At 47.0% G+C, this 22,438-nt stretch overlaps 1 protein-coding gene across 1 annotated transcript in view; it reads right to left on the bottom strand.

Moving 5' to 3' along the window:
• kif1b (kinesin family member 1B) overlaps positions 1-22,438 on the bottom strand; it is a 70,696-nt gene that overhangs the window by 43,465 nt on the left and 4,793 nt on the right. Inside the window, 10 exon segments of the mRNA XM_067240597.1 lie at positions 207-285; positions 1,092-1,167; positions 2,120-2,137; positions 2,383-2,448; positions 2,757-2,834; positions 3,449-3,560; positions 4,582-4,760; positions 5,418-5,483; positions 5,696-5,875; positions 6,199-6,275. Coding sequence (XP_067096698.1) covers positions 207-285; positions 1,092-1,167; positions 2,120-2,137; positions 2,383-2,448; positions 2,757-2,834; positions 3,449-3,560; positions 4,582-4,760; positions 5,418-5,483; positions 5,696-5,875; positions 6,199-6,275 — 931 coding nt within the window.

The following is a 22,438-nucleotide window of genomic DNA, read 5'->3' on the forward strand; positions in this document are numbered from 1 at the left end:
TTAAACGAGAGGGCAGAAAATCATGTAGCTCAGTGGTTACAGCATTTGACTTCAGATCAAGAGGTTGTAGGTTCACCCCCCAACCCCCACCCCCCCACCCTCTTGGTTAAAAGACTCTGCTGAATGACCTTCATAAATACTATTATTAATACGATAAGCCAGGCAGGTGAGTTGACCTCTATTCAGGTGAGTTGACCTCTACTCACCGTAGTGTGCTGAGGGTTTCGTCATAGTTGATGTCGGCAGGACTGAGCGCCGCCACCATCGCCGTCCGGGAGTTTCCACCTGGGGAGACGGGGTCAGCGGAGGGTCATTCGTGTGACCCGGAGAGCACCAAGGTCATTCCCCTCAGTCTTCAGCACACGGTGGATCAATAAACGGGGCTTAACTGAGCCGAAACGGCGTGCTTACAGAACAGGTCTCCGATTGGAATTTACTTCCGTGAAGCCCCGAAACAAAAAAACATTTTCAAGCTGTGAGGCTTCGAGCGAGCAAACAGACCATACACCGTTTGATCTTGAATGATTTGATTCCGCAGCGTATGGGAATATGTGTTCACGGCGATATGGCTGCAAGGGGAATTAATACATATATATGCACTAAGACCTATGGGATCCACTCGACTTCAGAATCCCTGAGAGCTGAGATGAAGAAGGGATGGTCTCCCTTGTCTAGTTACTTTGATGTACGGCTAGCTTCCACAGCAGCATCTCCTAGTCTGGCAGTAACATCACTTCCTGTTTCTCTCCCCCCACGGATGTTCTCGTCTTCACAGTCAGGCAGGCGGACAAATGTGGGGTGCCGAACCGTTCACACGTACATTAGTGTCACCTTAGTGTCACCTGCATCCTAATTTCAGATGGCTGAGCGGTTAGGGAATTGGGCTATTAATCAAAAGGTTGCCGGTTTGATTCCCGGCCGTGAAAAATAACGTGTCCCTGGGCAAGGCAATTGACCCTACTTGCCTCGGGGGGAATGTCCCTGTACTTACTGTAAATCGCTCTGGATAAAAGCGACTGCTAAAATGGAAATGTAATGTATTTCTCACAATAGATGCAGGAAATGCATTTCTGTGAATTGTAGCATCTTACCCAGGTTCTCCCTCAACAACCAGGTCAGAACCGAGTCTCGGTACGGGATGAAGTCAGACTTCTTCTTCTTCTTGCTCTGCGACCAACGGAAAACAGGCGTTAAGACCAGAACTTCAATCAATCAATCAATATTTATTTATAGAGCTAGTTTAAAAACAAACACGGTTGACCAAAGTGCTGTACCGCCAGGGGCGTAGCCATAAAAAATAAATAAAAAAATAACGAAAATATCTCAGAAAAATTATGCACTGGGTGCACATCGCAAAGTTAAAAAACTGAAAAGATGCCTATTCATATTTTTCTAGGACTACCCAAAAATATTATTCTGGCTATGCCCCTGTGCTGTACAGGATGTAAAATAACAGAAAACAAAGAAAACAATGGAGGTTTTAAAAGATTTACAGTAAAATAAATATATATATAAAATAGTACACAATGGTTAAGGAATATTAGAAGCCAGAGAGAAGAGGTCAAGTCAGTCATAATTCATGAGTGCCGTAACTCATTGGTAACCCATGGCGACAGCAGAAGAGATGTGGAATGAGACTGAATGGAATGTTTTCCTGCTAAAACAGCTGAGGCTTCATATTCTGTGGAGCAGCGCCAAATTATATTTTCGTTTTATAAGTATTTTTAATAAGCCTGAGAAGAGTTGATGTTTTCTACATCTCACGTAATACATGAAAGCCTAAAGCATGGAAGGGCGAGAAAAACAATTGTGACTTGAAAAAGATGGAGTCAGGTGGCTGAGCGGTTAGGGAATCGGGCTAGTAATCTGAAGGTTGCTGATTCGATTCCCGGGCGGTTCCCAAAAAAATTACGTTGTGTCCTTGGGCAAGGCACTTCACCCTACTTGCCTCGGGGGGAATGTCCCTGTACTTATTCTAAGTCGCTCTATATAAGAGCGTCTGCTAAATGACTACATGTAAATGTAATGTAAAAAGATGGAGTCAGTTTGGACGGAGGCATGAAAGCCTTGGGCCTTCAAGTGGATTAGACGGTTATAGTTGATCTTCTAAAGAATTTACCTTGCTGGTACAGTTATCCTGGGTAGGCAAGCATTATCAGGAAGAGAGAACGAGAGAGAGAGATAACAGAAGGATAGACAACGTTATGAATGCCCTGCTACAAACACACATTCCTTGAAAGGAGAGGGAGGGAGAGAATAGAAAGGGGAGGAGAGAAAGAGAGAGAGAGAAGAAAAGAAACAGACAGGGGAGGGTTGCAGAGAAAGGGAGGGAGGGACAAAAAGGAGGAGAGAATGAAGAAGCTGGAGATGAGCAGTACTCACCACCTCGGCCAGGGCAGATATGACTTTCCCTAACGTGGTCAGAGACTTGTTGATGTTCGCCCCCTCCTGAAACCCAAAGATAAAAAGGGTTGAGAGAGCGACAGATCCGTCAGAACACACAACAATCCTTTTTTTAAGATGGGATAACCACGGTAACAGTGATGCACAGCTAACTTTGTAGCTAACTAAATTTATCTATTGTGTATCATGTGTGTGACCACACCATATTTGGGCTGTCCCCAAAAAAATGATATGACTTTTTGAAAGATTTTTTTTTATTTTATAAAATCTGAATGTCTACAGATATCTATTCCCGGTGGCTGGTGACCCAGTGGATCACCTGATTGAACTTGGTTGCAGCACGGTCAACTTACCTTTAACCTGGTCCCTGTGGCCCCAGTGGAGTCAGCTCGCTCACTGCCTGCCAAGTCCACCAGGCTGATTTTGCTGACCTGAGACAAAAAGTAGAGACAGCATTAATATGAACCCCACAAACTCTGCTTGACAACAGGACTGATGACACTACTATCGATTCTCTTTATCTTTAGACTGCTTTAGCTCAAAGCAGTTCCCAACATACATTTTAAAACTTGAACGTGAGTGACAGGGAGAGCAAACAAAAGAATGCTGAGCAATTTAAATACAAATTTCAACTGTTGAACAAAGGAATGTCTCCACTGTGAGATCGGATGTAGTATCGCACAACAATAGCCCTGTGTGAACAATAACAAGAGTTTCCTTTGTGTCTCCCCACAAGCAGAGGAAACTGAATCCTAAAAGACCTTTTCTTTCCCCAGACCTCCACCAGCCCAGAGCAACATAGCAGACAGAAGCCTGGGCATGAGGAGGGGGTGCTGAAGGGATTAAATAACATGCAGGTCCAGCTGAATGTTATTTCTCACTGAAATTATGTGAGAAATTCTCACTGAACGTGCAAAGACAATTATGTGTTATCGCTATCGTGGCCAACCGAGATTACTTTCTCTCTCTCTTGAATGAGGAGAGAGCCGTGAAGCAAAGGGCCCAGCCTAAGTGGGACGCACACTTAAGTTTGGGTTCCACAAACCTTTTCTGTGGACACTTCCGTCTCGTTGTCGTGTTTCTTCTGAGTGAAGACGATGGTGAACACAGCGTGGGACCTGCTGCTGGTCTCGTTCATGTTGGTGGCCGCCACCGTCCTGAACAGAGTTTACACACACACACGCGAAGATCGTAACCAAGTTTAATTTAAGAGAGGGGTTTTGTCTCCTGAAGGAGATAGGACTGAGGGAATATTGATACTACTGGTTCAAATAATCTAGTCTTTTTGTAATAAACGCTTCAATGTCCCCCACAAACATGATGGATCTTAGCAATACGGCTATTATTCGATTCCCCAAATATACAACGCACACGATACTGGGGACATTAAATCAAATTGTCTATAATAGCAAGGATTTCTTATAGCTTTCTTACCACAACATTTACAGCGCATTGACAGGAAATTCTCTGATTGACACTTCCATGACTAAGCCTTAGTGGCAGTCGGAATGGAGGTGACTGGCACAAGACTAATATGAGGAGAGGTAGGCCATGCCGACAAGGGCACACACACAACCAAACAGGCGTATGGCCTGCCCAGGAGGATACAACACTGGGGAGAGATGGGCCTTACATGCCAAGTTCCACAAATAAGCCTTCTGAGTCAGCAGAGCCCAGCAGATTAAGGCAGAGTTCACTCCTTAGCACGAGACTGTGCACTCAGGAGGCACACACCTAACTGACACACAGCAACTATACACACACATCCCAAGGGAAAACCCTCAATCTGTGTAGCTAAAATTAACCTAGGCCAAGCATCCCTAATAACAACCAACCGGTTTGTAGTTCCACCAAACCAGCCGTACACTCTAAAGTAGGACTAAACCCATCAACAAACAAACTAAGATGTAATTTTCCTGAACCAATCATTCTCCTAGACAATAGAGATCTTGTGGATGTCCTCAGGCACTGGGGATTGGGATGGTTCTAGAACATCCTTGAACCAAAGATCCTCTCCCCTTCCACCCTCCTCCCCCCCCCCCTTCTCTCCTCTCCCTCTTCTATCCTCTCCTCTCCCTCTTCCCCCCTCTCCTCTCCCTCTTCCCCTCTCTATCCTCACCCCCCATCCCTTCTCCCTCCACTCCATCCCCTCATGACTGGACCCTTCCAGAAGCTAACCTGGCCTTGTTCCCGGCGTCCATGAGGTCAGCGATGTCTGTGTAGGAGGTGACAGCCAGCTTGGACAGGTCCTCCACGTAGGGCCCCAGCAGGGGGTGCTCTCGCACCCGCAGGTTCCCTTTGTTCTTGGGGTTGAGTAAGTCCCGCACACGCTCACAGTAGATCTCCATGTAGCTGACCTAGAAGCAATCGCATTACAGCGTTAGGGCATCGGAGTGGACACCGGGGGTACATCACACTGAATGGCTGAGAACAAACCCGGACAGGTGAACATTCTAGAACACTGTTGGTCAGGATCAGGCTAGCATGGCTGGAGCTACACTGGTTAAGCTACGCCGGCATTGATTTCGTTTTTAGGGGGGGGATCGTAGTTTGAGAAATGATTATGTTACCATCGTTATTTGAGCTGGAGTGGGGGGGGGGGGGGGGGGGAGAGCCAGATCCAAACTGAAGAGCAACATAGTTATGAAACCGCTGTGTGAGCCAACAGCCTCCTGCTGAATCTAAAACTGAATCACACCTACTCTGTTTGGTCTTTAGAGTTTCAGAGACTTTCATTTGATGCCGCTTTAAGTAAACATGAGGGGACTGGCTGAGGTGTTCTTCTACTAGAACGTTGCTAGGGACACCCCTCCCTCCTCCTCCTCCCTCTCCCCCGTCTTAGTCTGGCAACTAATGTGAGGATGATGGAGGGCTACTATTATCAGAGAACAGCGAGGCGCTGCTTTGCCAGGTATCTGGGATGACTCATCACTGGACGGGTTTTATCGGGACGCCGAGGGTGGGAAAGAGAGGCGGAGGAGGAGTCAGACTCCAGGAGAGGACGTGGGACTCACCTCCACGGAGTAGGACAGATCCCCTTTGTTGCTGTCATTGATCTTCTCAAAGAGATCTTCACAGAGCTGAGAACACACAAAGAGACATTGTTTTACAGTCAAGAAAGGAAAGAGAGAGACGAGAAGCAAACAGAAGTAGATCGGAAGGTAGATGACCCTTTTCTGAATGCTGTAAGCTCACTGACGTGTGAACATTCTAGAACACAGACAGGTGAACAATCTAGAACACTAACAGTCGAACATTCTAGGGCCAATGCCGTGGTTCACAGAGGTCGTACCAGGGGAATGATTCCTTCCTGCCCATCCTCCTGCTTGCCCATCATGGTGTAGGACTTGCCAGCTCCGGTCTGGCCGTAGGCGAAGATGCAGACATTGTAGCCTTCGAAGGCGTGCTGCAGCATCTCTTTACCGATGTCATTGAACACAAGCGTCTGTGAGGCGAAGCAGGGGTCTTCGATCTGTAAGGAGCAATAAATAAATAAAAACACTTTTACGATGGATCACACAACATCGTCACACACATGTAGCCCTACAAATGGCTTGTTTTGGTTGTTAGTTAAAGAATATAGCTTTGTCCAAATGAAAATCAGCTATGTTGGCAGCCATTTTGGGGAAAAGATAGAAAGCTAGGAGGAAGATATGCAGGCTTGTTTGTGTGAATGAATGTAACAATATGAAATATTACCAAAGGTATTCTGTATACATGTCAACACGCAACAGAACAGAAAGAACTGCTCTTACTTCCAGGAAGACCTGCTGGGTGGGGGTGGGGGGGACATACCGTAGTGTGTGACCAGTAAGAGTAGTCGAAGCTGAAGTTCTTTGCTGGTTCCTTTGGGTTTTTGGGGTTGAGGATGGCTGTTGGGGAGAAGACAAACACATTAATTTCACAGCTTTTCACTGTTAAAATCCCAAACAAACAAAACCACAGTAAATGGAAAAGAGTGATGACGCTCACATCCACGTTCTCACACTTTCAACTCAAATGCAACTACAAATTGACAGGGGTTGAAAAGCAGCAGTCCCTTGTTTTGAAAGGAAAATATACAGTGTTTCGTCCAAGCAATGTTAGTCTAGCTCTGGTAGCCCCAACAATAAAAACAACAACATCTTTCTGCACTGTGGATGTTTGGGCATGGTTGAGAAATCCCTCATATTTTTCTGTTCTTGCCTTTATGAATTAGAGCAGAGATAAAAACAGATATATTTAGAAACATCAGACATGCAGGCTGACTCTGAAAACCTCACGAGACTTTGAGTCGTTTAGCTTTTGTAGAACTGAAACTGACAGCCTGGGCTTCACAAATAAGGAAATCTGTCTCAACCAATTCAGGGACGTTGCTTTGGAGGAGAAAACCCCACTAGTACTAGTTTTTCTATTCATTAAACACAAGTTGGGGAGGACAGTCAGAATGCTGACGATGTCATGTACAACCCCCCCCCCCCCCCCCCCCCCTCTCTCTATACACACACACGACCATCAGCTGTTGTTTCGGTGCATATGGCTGGACAATGATGACACAACATTACTCCCCCACCCACCCAGCCATCCGGCCCTCCCCTCCCAAAGGCCACACTGACATTTCTTAATGGACAAGAATCTGCAGCCATGCCTGGCATGTTGTCCCTCTCAACCATGCTAGCTAGTCCCACCGGTACAGATGTCCCAGCTTTCCACAAGGTGGGGGGGGGGGGCAGAGGAATGTGCTGTAGGATATTTGTAGATATTAGCATCCCAGTTGTTGCTGAAAGCACCCGCCTCATCCCTTCCCTCCCATACCCTCCCACTCCCCCCATACCCTCCCACCACCCTCCATAACCCCACCTCCCCCCATACCCTCCCCCTTGACAGATTGCGCCCCAGTTGGCTTGAGCCGTCCTGTTCGAGTTCAGGCCAATCTACAGAGTTGGCAACGGCAGCGCAGACAAACGCATACCTCCGCCATCAGAGAGAGAGGAGTGGAGAGGGGGGGGGGGGGGGGGGTGGAGGACGAGAGGAGGGGAGGAGGGCAAGTGGAAAAAAGAGGGATAGACTGACTGGAGCAACGGGTGTGCTAGGCCTAGCAACGCTCCAAACAGACCGGCAACAGCAACCATGGCATGCTGGGGAAAAACCCATCCAGTCATATTCATGGATCCCATAGCGGGTTTAACATGTCCTGTTCAGGCATTAACGGTCCTTTCTTCATTCTGTATTATGTCCCCTAATCTGCGTGACACACCAGTAATGAGCCCTTGTGCTTGGAAATGGCCAACATACAGTCAACAACCCAATTAGACCTCTGGTCGGGACTACTGCAACTGAGGGTGCTTGACAGGGCTTGGCATTCAGATGTCTTCTGCAGGGTGTGTGTGTGTGTATGTGTGGGAGTGTGTGTGAGAGTGTGTCTGAGTGTGAGTGTGAGAAAGTGTGTGTGTGTGTCAGTAACTGTGTGTGTGTGTGAAGAAGTCTCTCTGCGCTGATCAATAATGCAGTTGGTAAGGAGGGGGGCTACATATCGCCCTGCGCTTGCAGGTCACATGCTCACAGGAAGGCACACAGTGTCCTGGAGAAGGAGGAAGAAATCGACTGCTGCCGTGGTGACTGTGCTCTGTCAGGAAAGGAGGCTGATGAGGATGGGTTTGGGGGAGAGAAGATGGATGGGGGAGAGATGAGGAGGGGTGGGGGAGATGAGGATGGGTTTGGGGGAGAGAAGACGGGTGGGGGAGATGAGGAGAGGGGTGGGGGAAATGAAGAGAGGGGTAAGGGGAGAAAGGATGGGGTGGGTGGGGGGCTAAATAAAGCACTGTCTCACCTCTGACCTGAGTCCAAAGGGAAACTGGAGCCCATGTGCTAGGAGAGTCCCGCAGGGATTTACATTACCAGTGCCCTTATTCCCCCTTTCCTGGAACAATCTACAGGGGCTATTAAAGTGTCCGGCTGCCTGAGTGCCAACGCCACGCGGCCAGGCTCAGCAGTAAAAACAGGCTGATGATTATGATGTGTCTGTGACAGAACCCCTTCCCACAGCCAGTTATGGGCATGAGGACAGGGGGACCGTAACGAGCTAGGTGGCTAAACGCTAGCCGGCTAACCGCTAGCCTGGCTCGTCGCGCCTGTCGCTGTTGTCAGCTGCGGCCTGCGTGTACGGAATGTATGTACGGTACAGTACATAATGGTAATAGCTAGGCTACATTATGGGTCGTTACCTTGCGATACGAGATACATGTATGCTAAGCTACGTTGCAGTACGCTATGCTGCAGTACGCTAGTTCACGGTCTGGTAGCCTACAGTAAGGCACTAAGCTAGGCTGTGGCTCTGAGGCCATGACAGCACAGCGTCAGAAGAAGAGAAAAGCCTCGCTCCACACGAGGACACTTCTTCCCAGCTGGTGATTCATTCTCGCGACGAGGAGGCCTCAACGCCTCCTCCCACTACCTCAGCCTCGCTTGCCTCCCCGAATCCTAGCCTAGCTGTAATCCCAGTGTTGCCCAAAAATCTCATCAGAAGTCGCTATTGGCTCTCTGAAAAGTCGATAAAAGTCGCTAGATTACGTGATGAAGTAAATCCAAACCAAATTTGGTGTGGGGTGGGGGCTTTCTTTCACAACACGGAAGGACTACAGTTATTTTGCTTCTGCTCAATAACGAAAGCAGAAAGTCGGTAGTTTTGTCGCTAGATTTGATTTTTTTCCGCTGGGGAAGGTGAAAGGTTGCAAAAACATTGGCAATACTGAGGGCCGCACGGAAAGGATAGCAGAAAGGAGATGGCAAAGGCAGAGAGGAGGACGGGGGAGGATAGACATCATTACGTGCTGTCTGGTAGTTGATGGTTTCAGGTTTCTGACAAAGATGGGGCAGGGGGAGAAGTAAGTGGCGGTGTGCGTTCATCGTTTTCTCAGGTGGAAAATGTTGTTCAATATACAGATGAGAGCCTCATCAGCTTGGGTAATCAGCAACCTATTTAGAAGAGTCCTCTACTGAAGAGAGGTCATGAAATGTTCAAGAGTGAAGCACCTTGACCTGAATTTTGTCCTTCACCTTTTATTTATAGTGCGCTCCGCACTAGCCTCCGCAGTGTACAGGATAGTGACAGAGCGTGCTCCATGTTCATCTAGCGTGGCTCACCTACCCTGCACAGCTTTCACAACGTTTCATCACTCACTCAGTTCAGGTGTGTGTGTGTATGTGTGTGTATGTATGTGTGTATGTGGGGGAGGGATCTTCTGCAAAATATCTTTGAAAATGTATTAGCATTCCTAGATTTGATGAGTAAAGAGAAACAAATGGATATCTACGTATAAGGCCTCATCCACATACAAACAAATATCTTGGTTTGCTTTTGACATCAAACGGTGACTGCATTTTTTAAATCAAAAGTATAAACTTAAAATGGCAGACATATCCTTCTGCCTTATATATACACGTCATCACTCTGCCCTTCTCATCCATGGCAACAGGTACAGGACCGGATTCCGGTTGCTATGACAACCCCTGACATTGGCACAGGAGCTGCAGAAAGCTCTGGTTTTCCTCTCCCTCTCCCTCGTCACTGCATGGTAAAGAGATGAAGGGCAGTTTTTTCTATAAAAAATCTTTTTTGTGGACAATTACAACACAATTATTGTTCAAGCTGTGTGCATTTATGCTCCAAATCCTGTTAGCACTGATCCACAGGAAGGAGGAATACACAGTGAAAGTAGTAGGATTTGTAACTAAGACATTAAGCTACTTAACCTGACAGCCGGGGACAAAGATATCCAATAAGTTGGTTTTTCATTAAAAAAAACGAAGAGCCTCAACATAACCATAGGTGTCAGTCTACAATGAAAACACAACCCTTCCATGTTTAACCACTGAAATTCTAATGGGCCCACAACTCTGGTTTCTAACACACCAGAGAAGGATCACTGCAGAAAGGCTTTCTCAGACACGTACAGTACGTCTCCCCTGACACTGATCCAACCCACGCAGGGCTGCGCCCCCCATGTGAACCCCCAGTCCTCGTCCCTCAGGTACACTCCCACCATCAGTCACCCAGATTCCCATCTGGGTGACTGAGCAGGGTGGCGTCATCACGACATTCAGACCAGCGCTCCGCCATCTTGTAAGAGATAAACAACCTCGGTGACTCCGTGCTGTCGTCATCAGAACCCCCCCCAGTTTGGCCACGTACTCCTCTCTCTTATCGGGATCAAGGGAGGATGACTCAGCATTTCCACGCTTCGGTTCTCTCAGCGGAAGAATTAAGAGAAGCCATCGGCGAGAGGGGCCAATTTTAGTAAATGTGTTTAATTTACCTCAGTTATCGGTGACTGTCTAGGCTAGCTCTTTAACGTTATGACTCAGAAGCGAGGCAGGTAGCGGGCGGCGACGGCTCATGTTTACATTTTCTCATCGCCTCTGGGGATGTGGACCATAGATATATATAAATGGTAGATGTCTCGTCCGCATTGCCGGACAACGGAGTCGAACGTCCGCACATGGTGGCCATCTTGCTACAGTCAACTCGCTCACCCATAACATTGTGTTGGTGCTACATGTACTTTTTAAATGACCATATTCATGACTTGCTCAATTTTCAACCGACTTTGAAACTGTTTGGTTTGTTATCAACGTCAGAGATGTCGTTATGCCACTGCATATTTATGATTTTTTATTTATTTTTTATTTAATAGAATAGAAGTATGCAGTGGCATAAAGACATCTCTGACGAATGTTATGGGTGAGCGAGTTGACTGTAGCAAGATGGCCGCCATGTGCGGACGTTCTAGACTCCGCTGTAAGACATCTAGTCTTTATATATATCTATGATGTGGACCACTTACTCCTCCCCGACATCCAAAAGGCAAGGTATAGGGCCTGAAAAAACGTGTTTTCCATTTTAAAAAAAGTGGATGAAATCGCACTTCGTCCACATCCTCCTCCTTTCTGCTTGAACGTCAACGCTTAGACATGGACCATTTTGTGCCCGGGTGTTTACCCCACGTGGGGCTTTTATTATGAAGGACGGAGACAGTCACAGTCATTGGGCTGTAGTTTGTCTACGATCACCAGATGGCGACTAAAATCCCTCCCTCGTTCACCTGAGAATCCTGTCCCAGACAAGCCGACCCTAAAATGGCTTCATGTATCAGCTACTCTCCTCCAGTCACCCTCCAAGGGCGTGCTAGCGGTTAGCCTTCAACGATCAATAGCTGATGGTGAAAGCAGCAGCCCGGATGAAAAAACACTGAACACAGTTTCAGAACAAAACAAAGAAACAACAGACAAGAAGAGAAGGCTAAATGGCTTCGAGGACTCAGACATTCATTGAAATAAAGAACTATAAAATGTACAAAACTGCAATTACCATGTGCCTTTTCTGCAAGGCTGGGGAAATTTGAATGGCTTCCCTGGGGCCTGTGTGCATATGGGCGGGAAGTCATGTAACAGTACTAATCCCTGAATACATCATTTTAGAGAATTCACACTCCTTCTGTCTGTCTCCCTCCCTCACCTCCTCTTTCCAGCTGTCAACAGAACACCTGGGTCATGCTCGAGACAGCTAAAGAGTCACAGACTGAAGGTTCAGACAAAGCCTGCTTGAGGTTATAACACATTCACAGCCCCCCCCCCCCCCCCCCCCCCCCCCGTTAAGAAAGAGGAAACGGAAAAGTGAACGATACACGTTCTATCCCGACTGGTGACACACTGCAAGCTGTTCTCAATCTGTTTGGCGGAGGCTGCCTGGATGTGGGGTCACAGGGGCTGAAGGCACAGGTGCTACGGTTCTCACTGGCCGGCGCTCAATCCGACGGGAGCTAAAACGAGCGCCTGACCACTTGCCCCGTCAAGCAGCTGAGAGCGTCGTGGCCAAAACACAAGACGCACGTCTACAGAAACAGAAACTGTGTCATGGGATCTGTCTCGGCTCCGTGGGAGCAGTACAGCAGCGCATGCTAGCACCGAGTACGTTAAAAGCCCTTACAAACAAGGCTTGGCCAAGGCACTTGTATCGACTGGCTTTGTCTCAGGACAGAGTTTTACACCTCTGTGCCAGGTTTTCAAAATAATTCAATAGCCAGCTCATTGTGGATTATCCATTACTAAACGTATTTCAATTCCAGAAAACAAACATGCAAAACGATGCCGATCACGCGCGGACAACAATAGACGCTCTGAAAAGCCTTCCTCCCACGGTCTGGGTTTTGAGGCCTGAAGATTATCTAACCATTAGATCACGTCACACCAACCGCTCATATTTCTGATATTATAAACTTTGTCTTTAGGGCAACACCTCAGACTATGGCCAACTTTAATCCCCTTAATGTTAATTGCACGCTGAGGTTTCTAATTCATTAGGTGAGTCATTACTTCAGAGTAATTACTGCAACTCTAGGGGGAGACATGGAGTTCACACGGATCTGCAGCCACTTAGAAAACGACTCACGTCATTCTCCCCTTACAGAGGAACACTATTCCTCCTTAAAATAATAAAATAAAAAAGATAATCTAAAGCCAAATGAGAATTAAGTCCTATGTTCACGACATAGGCTATAAATACTGGCAGCAAATGATTGTTTTACGTTACTTAATAAAAGGATCTGTATAGTTCACATAGGCTTAGGATTGTTTTTAAATGTGAATCTTTTTTTATGATCAACTCGTAGGCATAAGCTTGTACGTGTTAGTTACAAACGGCAAACACACGACACTTCTGGGTTATAGGAGAGGAAAGAAGAGGAGGAAGGAAAAATCCAAACACAGGAAGATCCAAGACAATGCATGGGGACCCAGAGCCAGGGGCACACTAAAGAGCCCACACAATACATGAGGTCATCTGTTATGACAAGCCTTTATGTGTCCTGTTCCCCTCTGCCGTAGACAACGACCCTTTTCACTCACACAGCCTCGCGATAACCCCCTCGTTGCCGTTTTGCTTTGCCTCGTTCATCAATATAACGGGGACCTTTTCTATGGCTCAGACTCTTTTGGATTTGCGGGGCGACTGGGGTCAGCGGCATTTCCCCCCCTTCTCGTGCGTGCTGTGTTGGCGCAGTCTGTATAAACACGTAGATAACAGGCCAGGCAGGCGCTACGAAGAGTATCATAAAGAGGATCTTATCTCTACCATGACGGTGAAAAGCTACAAACTTGACATTGGATCATCCACGGATGCAATGACCTAAATTACTGTGACAACAACACAAAGGAAGTCATGGTGTTACACGACGCCGTGGCGTTTTGACCCAGACTTTCGTTTTAATCTGGTTGCACAGCTGTTAATGCATCGGCACAATTTCCTCTGAAACCAGCCGTGGCCTTGTTTTAGGTTACAGTATAATACAGGTTGCCAAACACTGGTCGTAGCAGCAGCTGGGAGAGAAGCCTCTTTTGTGAGGGAACACTAAACTAAATTGGGTTGGGTTTTTTGGGGTGGGTGTGGGGTTGATAGTAGGTGTGGTTGTCTTTCTATTTGTCTGAAAACCCCTGGGGTAGTGAGTCCAAGTCTTGGTCTGAAAGCCAGGTGCTGAACCTTGAGTGCTGTCTATTTATACTGCAGCAGATGGCTTTTGGTCCTACCCATGTCGAAAGGAGAAGCACCACTGACAGACAGGAAGGAATGGGTGGAGTTCAGACGACCCAAACTTTCCGCTACACACCGCTTCACTTCTGGCCACAAAGAACTCCCGAGGACAGTCCCGTCTCCTGGCATCCCACAGGCACTGCCTGCAGAAGCTAGCGCTACTGAAGCTAGCGTTACACAAGGTGCACTACACAAGCGAGCGCCACAAAGTTAACGCTACACATTGCCGACAGTACAATCTAACGCGCTACACATCGGAGCGTATGTTCACAGGGTCCTAACATACTCCAATTGACTTCGGGTCAAATCTAACCCGTTTAACCTTAAAATATTTCATGAATATTATCCATTATCATCCTCATCATCCCGTAAAAAAAAATCGAAACAAGGCTTCAAAACAGCTAACCCAAACCCACAGGACTGGCTCCCTAAACATAGTAGAGTTTGACAAACTGGTTAGCGCTAGCGCTCGAGTGGGCTCTGCCATAGCAGCTTGGACAGACGGTCCTGGACGGTGACAGAGAGGTCGCGGAGAGGATTCTAGAAGCCACCAGAGAGAGAACGTGCAGCGCCAGCAAGGTTACATTCACCAGCTCCATAGAAAACGACAATAGCGAGGGGTACACTCACTGGCCTTGCAACTAAGGTACTGACATGCATGAATGCACCAACTCGTCCCATGGAAAAAAAAAGGACAACAGTAAAATGTATTTATTTTTTAAGCTGACGTTGTGAAATATGACCATGAAACTTTATTTGCATAATTTCTAAATCACTAAGCGGGAGGAGGAGCATACGTGAAGTGAAATCAAGGGGACAAGGAAGCCGTCTCGTACACAAATAGGCCTACAACCAGCTTACCGGCTGTACCATAACGGCATAGTGTTCAGGTGATTTTACATGATCCCGTCTTAGAAGAGTAGGAAATATCTACGTTTCATCTGTGCTCCCGAGAGGCACACATTCTCCTGGAGCAGCTCTCTCCCTTCCCTTCCTCCCTCGAGCAGGTGCCTTGCCAAAGATCAAAGGTCTTTCCTACCGCTTCCCGTGTAGTGTGAGGGGGGCAGGGCAGGCTACTGCAAAACCCTGACAGTGTTACGAACTGGCATCCTAGCCCGCAAAACTGTTAATGATGAAAGCATGTAATATAATTTAAAAAAAATAAGTCTATTAAAGGGATATGGAGATTAAATCCACATACATTATTTAAAAAGGGACATTTTTATTCAAGAACAGTCAGGGAAAGATGATTGTATTTTAGATATGTATCTTAAAAAACACTTGCATCTGGGTTTTGTGAGATACAATCTTTGGTTTATCAAATGTTTTTACAAGCTAGCAGGGTTCCTGGATAAACCATGGGAGAGGCCTCAACTTCACTCACCAAGACATAGTGCACCTATTTACACTGAAGCTTGTCCCATTTTAAAATTAGCTACTTGTCCTGGAAAGCTTTCCAAACATCAGCCTGCGCAGGTTAAACTGTCTGTCAGAGAGCACAGCCAAGGCAAGAGGTCTCATTCCCAAAATGACTTTGGAGGGGCCAGTAAGTACAGTAGGCCTACTGTACTTACTAAGTCTTAGGCACAAATACATTTGTTTGAAAACGTTAAGAAAAAAGACTAAGTTAACATTATGCATATATACTACCACACAAACACAGAAGACAAATAAATATTTGCGTAAAAAGTGGTGCAAGACCTGCACAGTATGTTGTTGGTTCTGCAGGGAAATAGTAAATCACACTTGCCGGTCTTCACTGCAATGTGGGAACGCATCGCTTAGATTGGTTGAGAGATTTTACAGAATCATAAACTGGATTTCCATCTCCATCCCATGGTTGACCTTGTTACCATGGGCCACACAGACACAGAAGGTTTGTATGGCTAACACTAATGATGGTCTCTCAGCAGACATTCATTTTACAAAGGGAGGAGGGTGTTTACTCAGCTAGCTTCTACTGAGAGAAAGTCTGCCTCTCTTGAGCGCCTTGCTTGAAACATTGATGTTCATAAACACAACAGTCTCTCACATGACAATATGGTAAATTCTTAAATTAAAAGTGCTAATAAAGTGTTTTTCAAACGAGTTAGAGAATAGTATACTCTCAGGAAGCCCAAATATTGACAACAGAAGTCTTATCTCCTGACTAGAACCTTTTATCTAGTGTTTATCTCCCCTGTGGCCGGTGGAAATGACAAACTCAGTGTGAGTGGGCGTGCGTGTGTCTGTGTGTGCGTGTAATCTCAATTAGCTGTAAGGTATTAGCCCAGCTGAGCAGCATGAGACAGACGTATTTCCAAGGCAGAGGTTCCAGGGAACCAATCACCATCTCTCGTACTTTCTCATTCTCTCTCCCTACTTTTCACCCTTTCTACCCTCCCTCCATCCCTGTCTCATGAATGATCCACAGAGAGCATGGTGTCCCACCAGCTGGTCGTGCCTGGACTACAAAGCTCTCCCGCTAGCCTCCCTCATTCAGCTCTCTGGGTCTGGGGGAGGCCAGGGAGACACCAGTGCCTGGGAGAAGAACAGGGCTAGGGCTGGGGCTGGGGCTGGGGCTCAGGACTGAACCCAAATTCAGGACTAGCTGTGGGAAAGTGCAGTGCTCGTTCCACCAGTCCTGGGTAGCAGGCCAGAACGGGAAAGGAGTAGGCAGGGTCCCGACCTCAAGTACAAAAACACACCATTCTGAGGCCTGAGCTCCAACTCGCGTCGTCAGGGAGCTGCGGGAGGAGGAGGATGGGTGAACCGACTCGCTGGAGGGTTTGTTACATACCCATCTGGGAAGTCGTTCTTGGAGACTTCCCAGTTCTTTGTGTGGAAAGTTGAAGAAAAAAAATACTTGGCAGGTGATTGGATGAACTATCTATCCTCGCCTATCATGGGCTAACTTGAACTATGCCTGTATCTGCCAGTAGTTCCTCACAGGACTGAGGAACCACTGCGGTTCGGGCACAGATGGATAACTTGGAGCTTGGCAAGATGGATGCTTGCGTGGTCTCATGAATTCAGCTGTCTTGCAAGGATAGAAGGATGGAGCTGGGAGAGAACTGTGAGTACAGAGACTCTGCAGGAGAAACATGGCAACACTTCTAATGGTGTTGACTTAAATAGAACATTGAGCGTTGGATTGGAACATCAGATTGATATCGGAATGCAAACGATTCCAACAGTAAGCCACCTTCTCCATGCTGTTATAGAATGCAGAATGCTGTAAGTACATTAGAGAGTGTGTCCCATACAGCTCTGCACCCTTCAATACAGTTTCATCCTCACGCCAGTTTGGATCACGTTTGTTTTCGGACAAACGCGTCTCCTAGCCATGCTCGTCTTTCCCATTACCCAAACTGCACGTCTGCAAGGATATAGAGACATTCATACAATCGCACATATAAAACACACTTGTACAATCACACAAAACACACAGACAGACGAGCACACACACTTTTCTGACTCGTGGTCCGTCTCATGCTAAACTCGATGAACCGTCCAGTCGGAGGGATTCAGGGATTTCACAGGACTCGTGTACTGTGCTGCACTAACATGTCAGGCATGGAGAGGGACTTTGGGCTTCATCTCCAGTAATATTAATAAACCTAATGGATCTGTTTTGGCTGGAGTCCAGCAGCCAAAAGGATACCATCCTACTTGGGAGAAGGAACTGTTAACCCTTTGTGTTCTCTTCGGGTCATTCTGACCCATCAGTCGTTGTGACCCACCGTCGTATTGCGACAACTTTACCGCATACAAAAACAAAGTGAACCGTTGGGCTGTCTCAGACCCCCCACATTGCGAAGGTTAAAAGAAAATTATTTTTATTTGTTTTTGTATTGGGTAAAATTGGGTAAACACAACGATGGTTCTTATGAACCTTTGGGTCATGTGACCCGAAGGCAGCACGAGGGTTAAACATCCATCTCGGGAGAGGGGGAAGGCGCCGAGACGACAAGACAACAACAACCACCTTCGCCAGAGGTCGGGTCAGCGAGTGTACATCATCTCTCTGTCTCGGTCTCTCCTCCACTCCTGAGCGTGTTGTGAACGGGGAGGGGGGAGGGGAACCTGCGACGCCGGCAGAAGCCTCATCTTTTTCGGTAGCTCAGATGTGTCGTGTCCTCACGCTCTCCCGCACGTGACCGCCGCCCCTTCACCACTTTCACCGACTCTCTCCCGACGCTGCTGCATGGTAGCTGCTTCCCCTCCCCCGCCTCCACTCTCTGCTCCTCCATTTCCCGCCTCCACTCTCTGCTCCTCCCTCCCCCGCCTCCACTCTCTGCTCCTCCATCTCCCTCCCTCCCCCGCCTCCACTCTCTGCTCCTCCCTCCCCTGCCTCCACTCTCTGCTCCTCCATCTCCCTTCTCTCTCTGCTCTTCCATCTCCCTTCTCTCTCTGCTCCTCCATCTCCCTTCTCTCTCTGCTCTTCCATCTCCCTTCTCTCTCTGCTCTTCCATCTCCCTTCTCTCTGCTCTTCCATCTCCCTTCTCTCTCTGCTCCTCCATCTCCCTTCTCTCTCTGCTCTTCCATCTCCCTTCTCTCTCTGCTCTCCCTTCTCTCTCTGCTCTTCCATCTCCCTTCTCTCTCTGCTCCTCCATCTCCCTTCTCTCTCTGCTCCTCCATCTCCCTTCTCTCTCTGCTCCTCCATCTCCCTCCACTCTCTGCTTCTCCATCTCCCTCCACTCTCTGCTCCTCCATCTCCCTTCTCTCTCTGCTCCTCCATCTCCCTCCTCCACTCTCTGCTCCTCCATTTCCCTCCTCCTCTCTCTGCTCCTCCATTTCCTTCTACTCCTCCCCCTCTGCAGGAAGGAACACACAGCAAGCCACAAAATGCACCCAAAGACACACAAACAGTGGGAAGTGCTAGCATACTCAAAATACTGAGGTGGAAACTAAACTGCCACCAACCCATTATTGGAAAATAACCTCTGAAAGGTGAACATTGAAATGATGGCTCTCCATCACCCTCTCCATCACCCTCTCCATCACTGTGCCAGTGTAGATAGGTAGACAAGAACGGATGCAATATTATGATGATAATCAATTTGTACGATTTGTATAACGCATGACCACTGTGTACCACTGAATTTAACCCTGGGACAGAGAGGAGATTCCAATCAGCTGATAGGAATCTCCTATCAGCTGATTGGAGATTCCTATCAGCTGATAGGAGATTCCTATCAGCTGATTGGAGATTCCTATCAGCTGATAGGAGATTCCTATCAGCTGATAGGAGATTCCTATCAGCTGATTGTCCTGTGCATGGCCTCAGTTTGAGGAGCATCAGAAATCGCAATTTATATTCATTTATTTATAAACAGTTTACTCAATTTACATGTCTGTTGTAGGCTTTAGTTTTAGCTTGTTTTGTACATTGTTGGTTTGGCACAGTCACTAAAACCAGAGAGATTTGGTTACGGTTCCCCTTTTGGACAAAAACACAAATATCATGGATATCCAAGTGCAAGGAACTTATATTTTTCTCTCAGGATAATACACACTGTATCCATAAAAGGGGAACTTGAGAAAGCATCACAGCAACTTTACTGATCCTTATTTTATTAGTGTCTTAAACTTCAAGACACATCTGCAACACATTACGAGTCATGATGTCAGTCAGAGAAATATGTAGCAAAAAATAAATAAAAAAATACTTGACTCATCGAGGTTTTGACTTTGGAAAGAGAACTGAGAGGAAGGAGGAGCTTAGTGGAGGTGGGACTTGTGGGCTGTAGAACCAAAACCAAAGTTTGGGTTACTATTTCAAGATGGCTATAGGCTGTGGTCCTTGTTAGATTGAGGACATGGTTCGTGGAAGCCGTTCTCTGAGGGAAAATCTTCAGTCTTAACAAAGCACTGTGTCAAACTGAAACTGAAACGCAGTAGAAGATAACACTGGAGGAGAGAGGTGACGAGTGAGAAAACCACAACTGGCAGACGTCTTTAGAGGTGAAACAGCGGTGTGCAGAGTCCAGCAGTTTATTAATAGGCTTTTGTGTGCGAAAGATCATGTATCGTTACTCTCGGTAGTTTACTGCACGGCTTCTCTTACAAGTACCAGCCCTTCAACAAACTATTATCCGATACCAATGACTAAGCAAAATAAATACAATGTCAAGGTCCTTTTCTTCAACAAGGTTTTAACATGAAGCGAATAGGCTAAAAACTAAGTGCTATATCCTTAAATCAGTTTCCCTGAAGCAGAATGTTTAGTCCAGTATGGAAGTATTGCGTGCTTGAGGTGTCCTCCATCATGAGAGTGAATGGCATGCGATCACCAGGGACGGTGTAATGGCTTCCTGGGGCTGTCGAAAAGATGTGTTATAGACTGAGACAGGCTTGCCTGGTTGCTAGGCAGGTATGCTGCATTTATACAGTACTCCTCAGTTAAATTCATGAAATACAGATGAACAACAATGATTAAAGGTGTAAAAAAAACAGTCACAGGTTTAATTACATTTACTTCCAGACAGACTGTCTCTGTCTGTCTGCTCACCTCATTAGGGACCCGGTCTGGAACCTGTGTATGCTCTTCAACTACTGCAAATGTGCGTCAGTCCCACGTCTAAACAACGCCAGCCTGGGATCAGTGTGGAGTGGGAGGTAACACCCAGAGAGGGTGTGTGCTTAGCACCTGTGAGGGCCTGGGGGATTAGGGTTCAGAGCTGGGAAGACCTCAGGCCAGCTCCAGGATTAGCGGCCATAATCAGGTCAGCCGCCCACGTCTGTGGAAGACTCAGCGGTAGCATGACCTTCCCTTAGCCCAAACCGTGGCGCCGGAAATCACCCTGGCTTTTGTCGTCATCTCCTCTTTTTTCTTTCTCTCTCTGCCTCTCTCTCTCTCTGCCTCTCTCTCTCTCTGCCTCTCCCTCTCTCTCTCTGCCTCTCTCTCTCTCTGCCTCTCTCTCTCTGCCTCTCTTTTTCCTCTGTCTGTCTATCTACTTATGTAATAATTTTTATAGTGCCTTTATTACGGTGATCTTTTAGCATGTATTATTATGAGGTGTATGTATGTGTTTTGTTATGGGATATGTGTAATACTGTTATGTAACTGTTGATAATGTTTGGCTGAGGATGTATTGTTTGTTGTTATTGTGACTGTCAAGGCATTTATGACGCACCACAGAGACCAAGACAAATTTCCCTGAGCGGGACAATAAAGTTAATCGTATCGTATTGTATCGTACTTCTTTCAACAACCCGCCATCTAGCCTATATCAGTGGAGCTGGATTTGATTGACGTCTTGGTTATCTCAGTCAGGCCCTCTCGCTATCCCTCTCAGGGCTTTGTTCAGTCGGTCCCAGTGGAATTTGGGTTTGTTGGTTTTTTCCCCATCAAAAGGTCAAAATCCATCCTGAACTCAGTTGAAGGAAACTCAGCGGAACGTTATCAGCAGATAAAGACAAAAGAGTTTCGACCGGAGTGGACCCTCTACTACACATCTTTACACATTGCATCCACAGATTCTAACCCTCAACAGGTTCGACTCAACAAAAAGAATGTGTGAAGGCATGACTACAAACTCACCACTGAGCAGTTTGTCAAATGCTTAGAAGCGTAACCATACAAACATTATTCATATAAATATGGACCCATGGAGCTCAACACATTCGCTCTCTACCAGTATCTCTGTCGATGATTGGACAGTGAAACTGAAAGGAACCAAAGACATGTGAATCCAACGAGACACAGAGAGGCTCTTGACATCCAAGTTAGCCTGGTTAGCCTCTCGCGCTAACATAGAGGCTCCTAACATCCCAGTTAGCCTGGTTAGCCTGTCACACTAACATAGAGGCTCCTAACATCCCAGTTAGCCTGGTTAGCCTGTCACACTAACATAGAGGCTCCTAACATCCCAGTTAGCCTGGTTAGCCTCTCGCGCTAACATAGAGGCTCCTAACATCCCAGTTAGCCTGGTTAGCCTGTCACACTAACATAGAGGCTCCTAATATCCCAGTTAGCCTGGTTAGCCTGTCACACTAACATAGAGGCTCCTAACATCCCAGTTAGCCTGGTTAGCCTGTCACACTAACATAGAGGCTCCTAACATCCCAGTTAGCCTGGTTAGCCTCTCGCGCTAACATAGAGGCGCCTAACATCCCAGTTAGCCTGGTTAGCCTCTCGCGCTAACATAGAGGCTCCTAACATCCCAGTTAGCCTGGTTAGCCTCTCGCGCTAACACACACGGATACTTGCTCAACACTGCTGTGACTACTTCATACATGAGCCTTATTCTCAGGTTCGGTTGAGTGGAGAAAAATAACACAGCAGGTTACGTAATGACCCAGGGGCCTGTGTGTGTGTGTACGTGTGTGTGAGTGTATGTGCAATTGTGTGTGTGTGTGTGTACCCCCGCGACTGCTCAACACACCAGGATCATGCTGGAAGGAGGGCCAGGCTGTGGTCTCCACCCAGGGCTCCTCGTCCAGAGAGAGGACGTTACATCAGGCAGCACCACTTACACCCTCCCTCCA

This window comes from Osmerus mordax, chromosome 7 (assembly GCF_038355195.1).
Source record: "Osmerus mordax isolate fOsmMor3 chromosome 7, fOsmMor3.pri, whole genome shotgun sequence".
NCBI lineage: Eukaryota > Metazoa > Chordata > Actinopteri > Osmeriformes > Osmeridae > Osmerus > Osmerus mordax.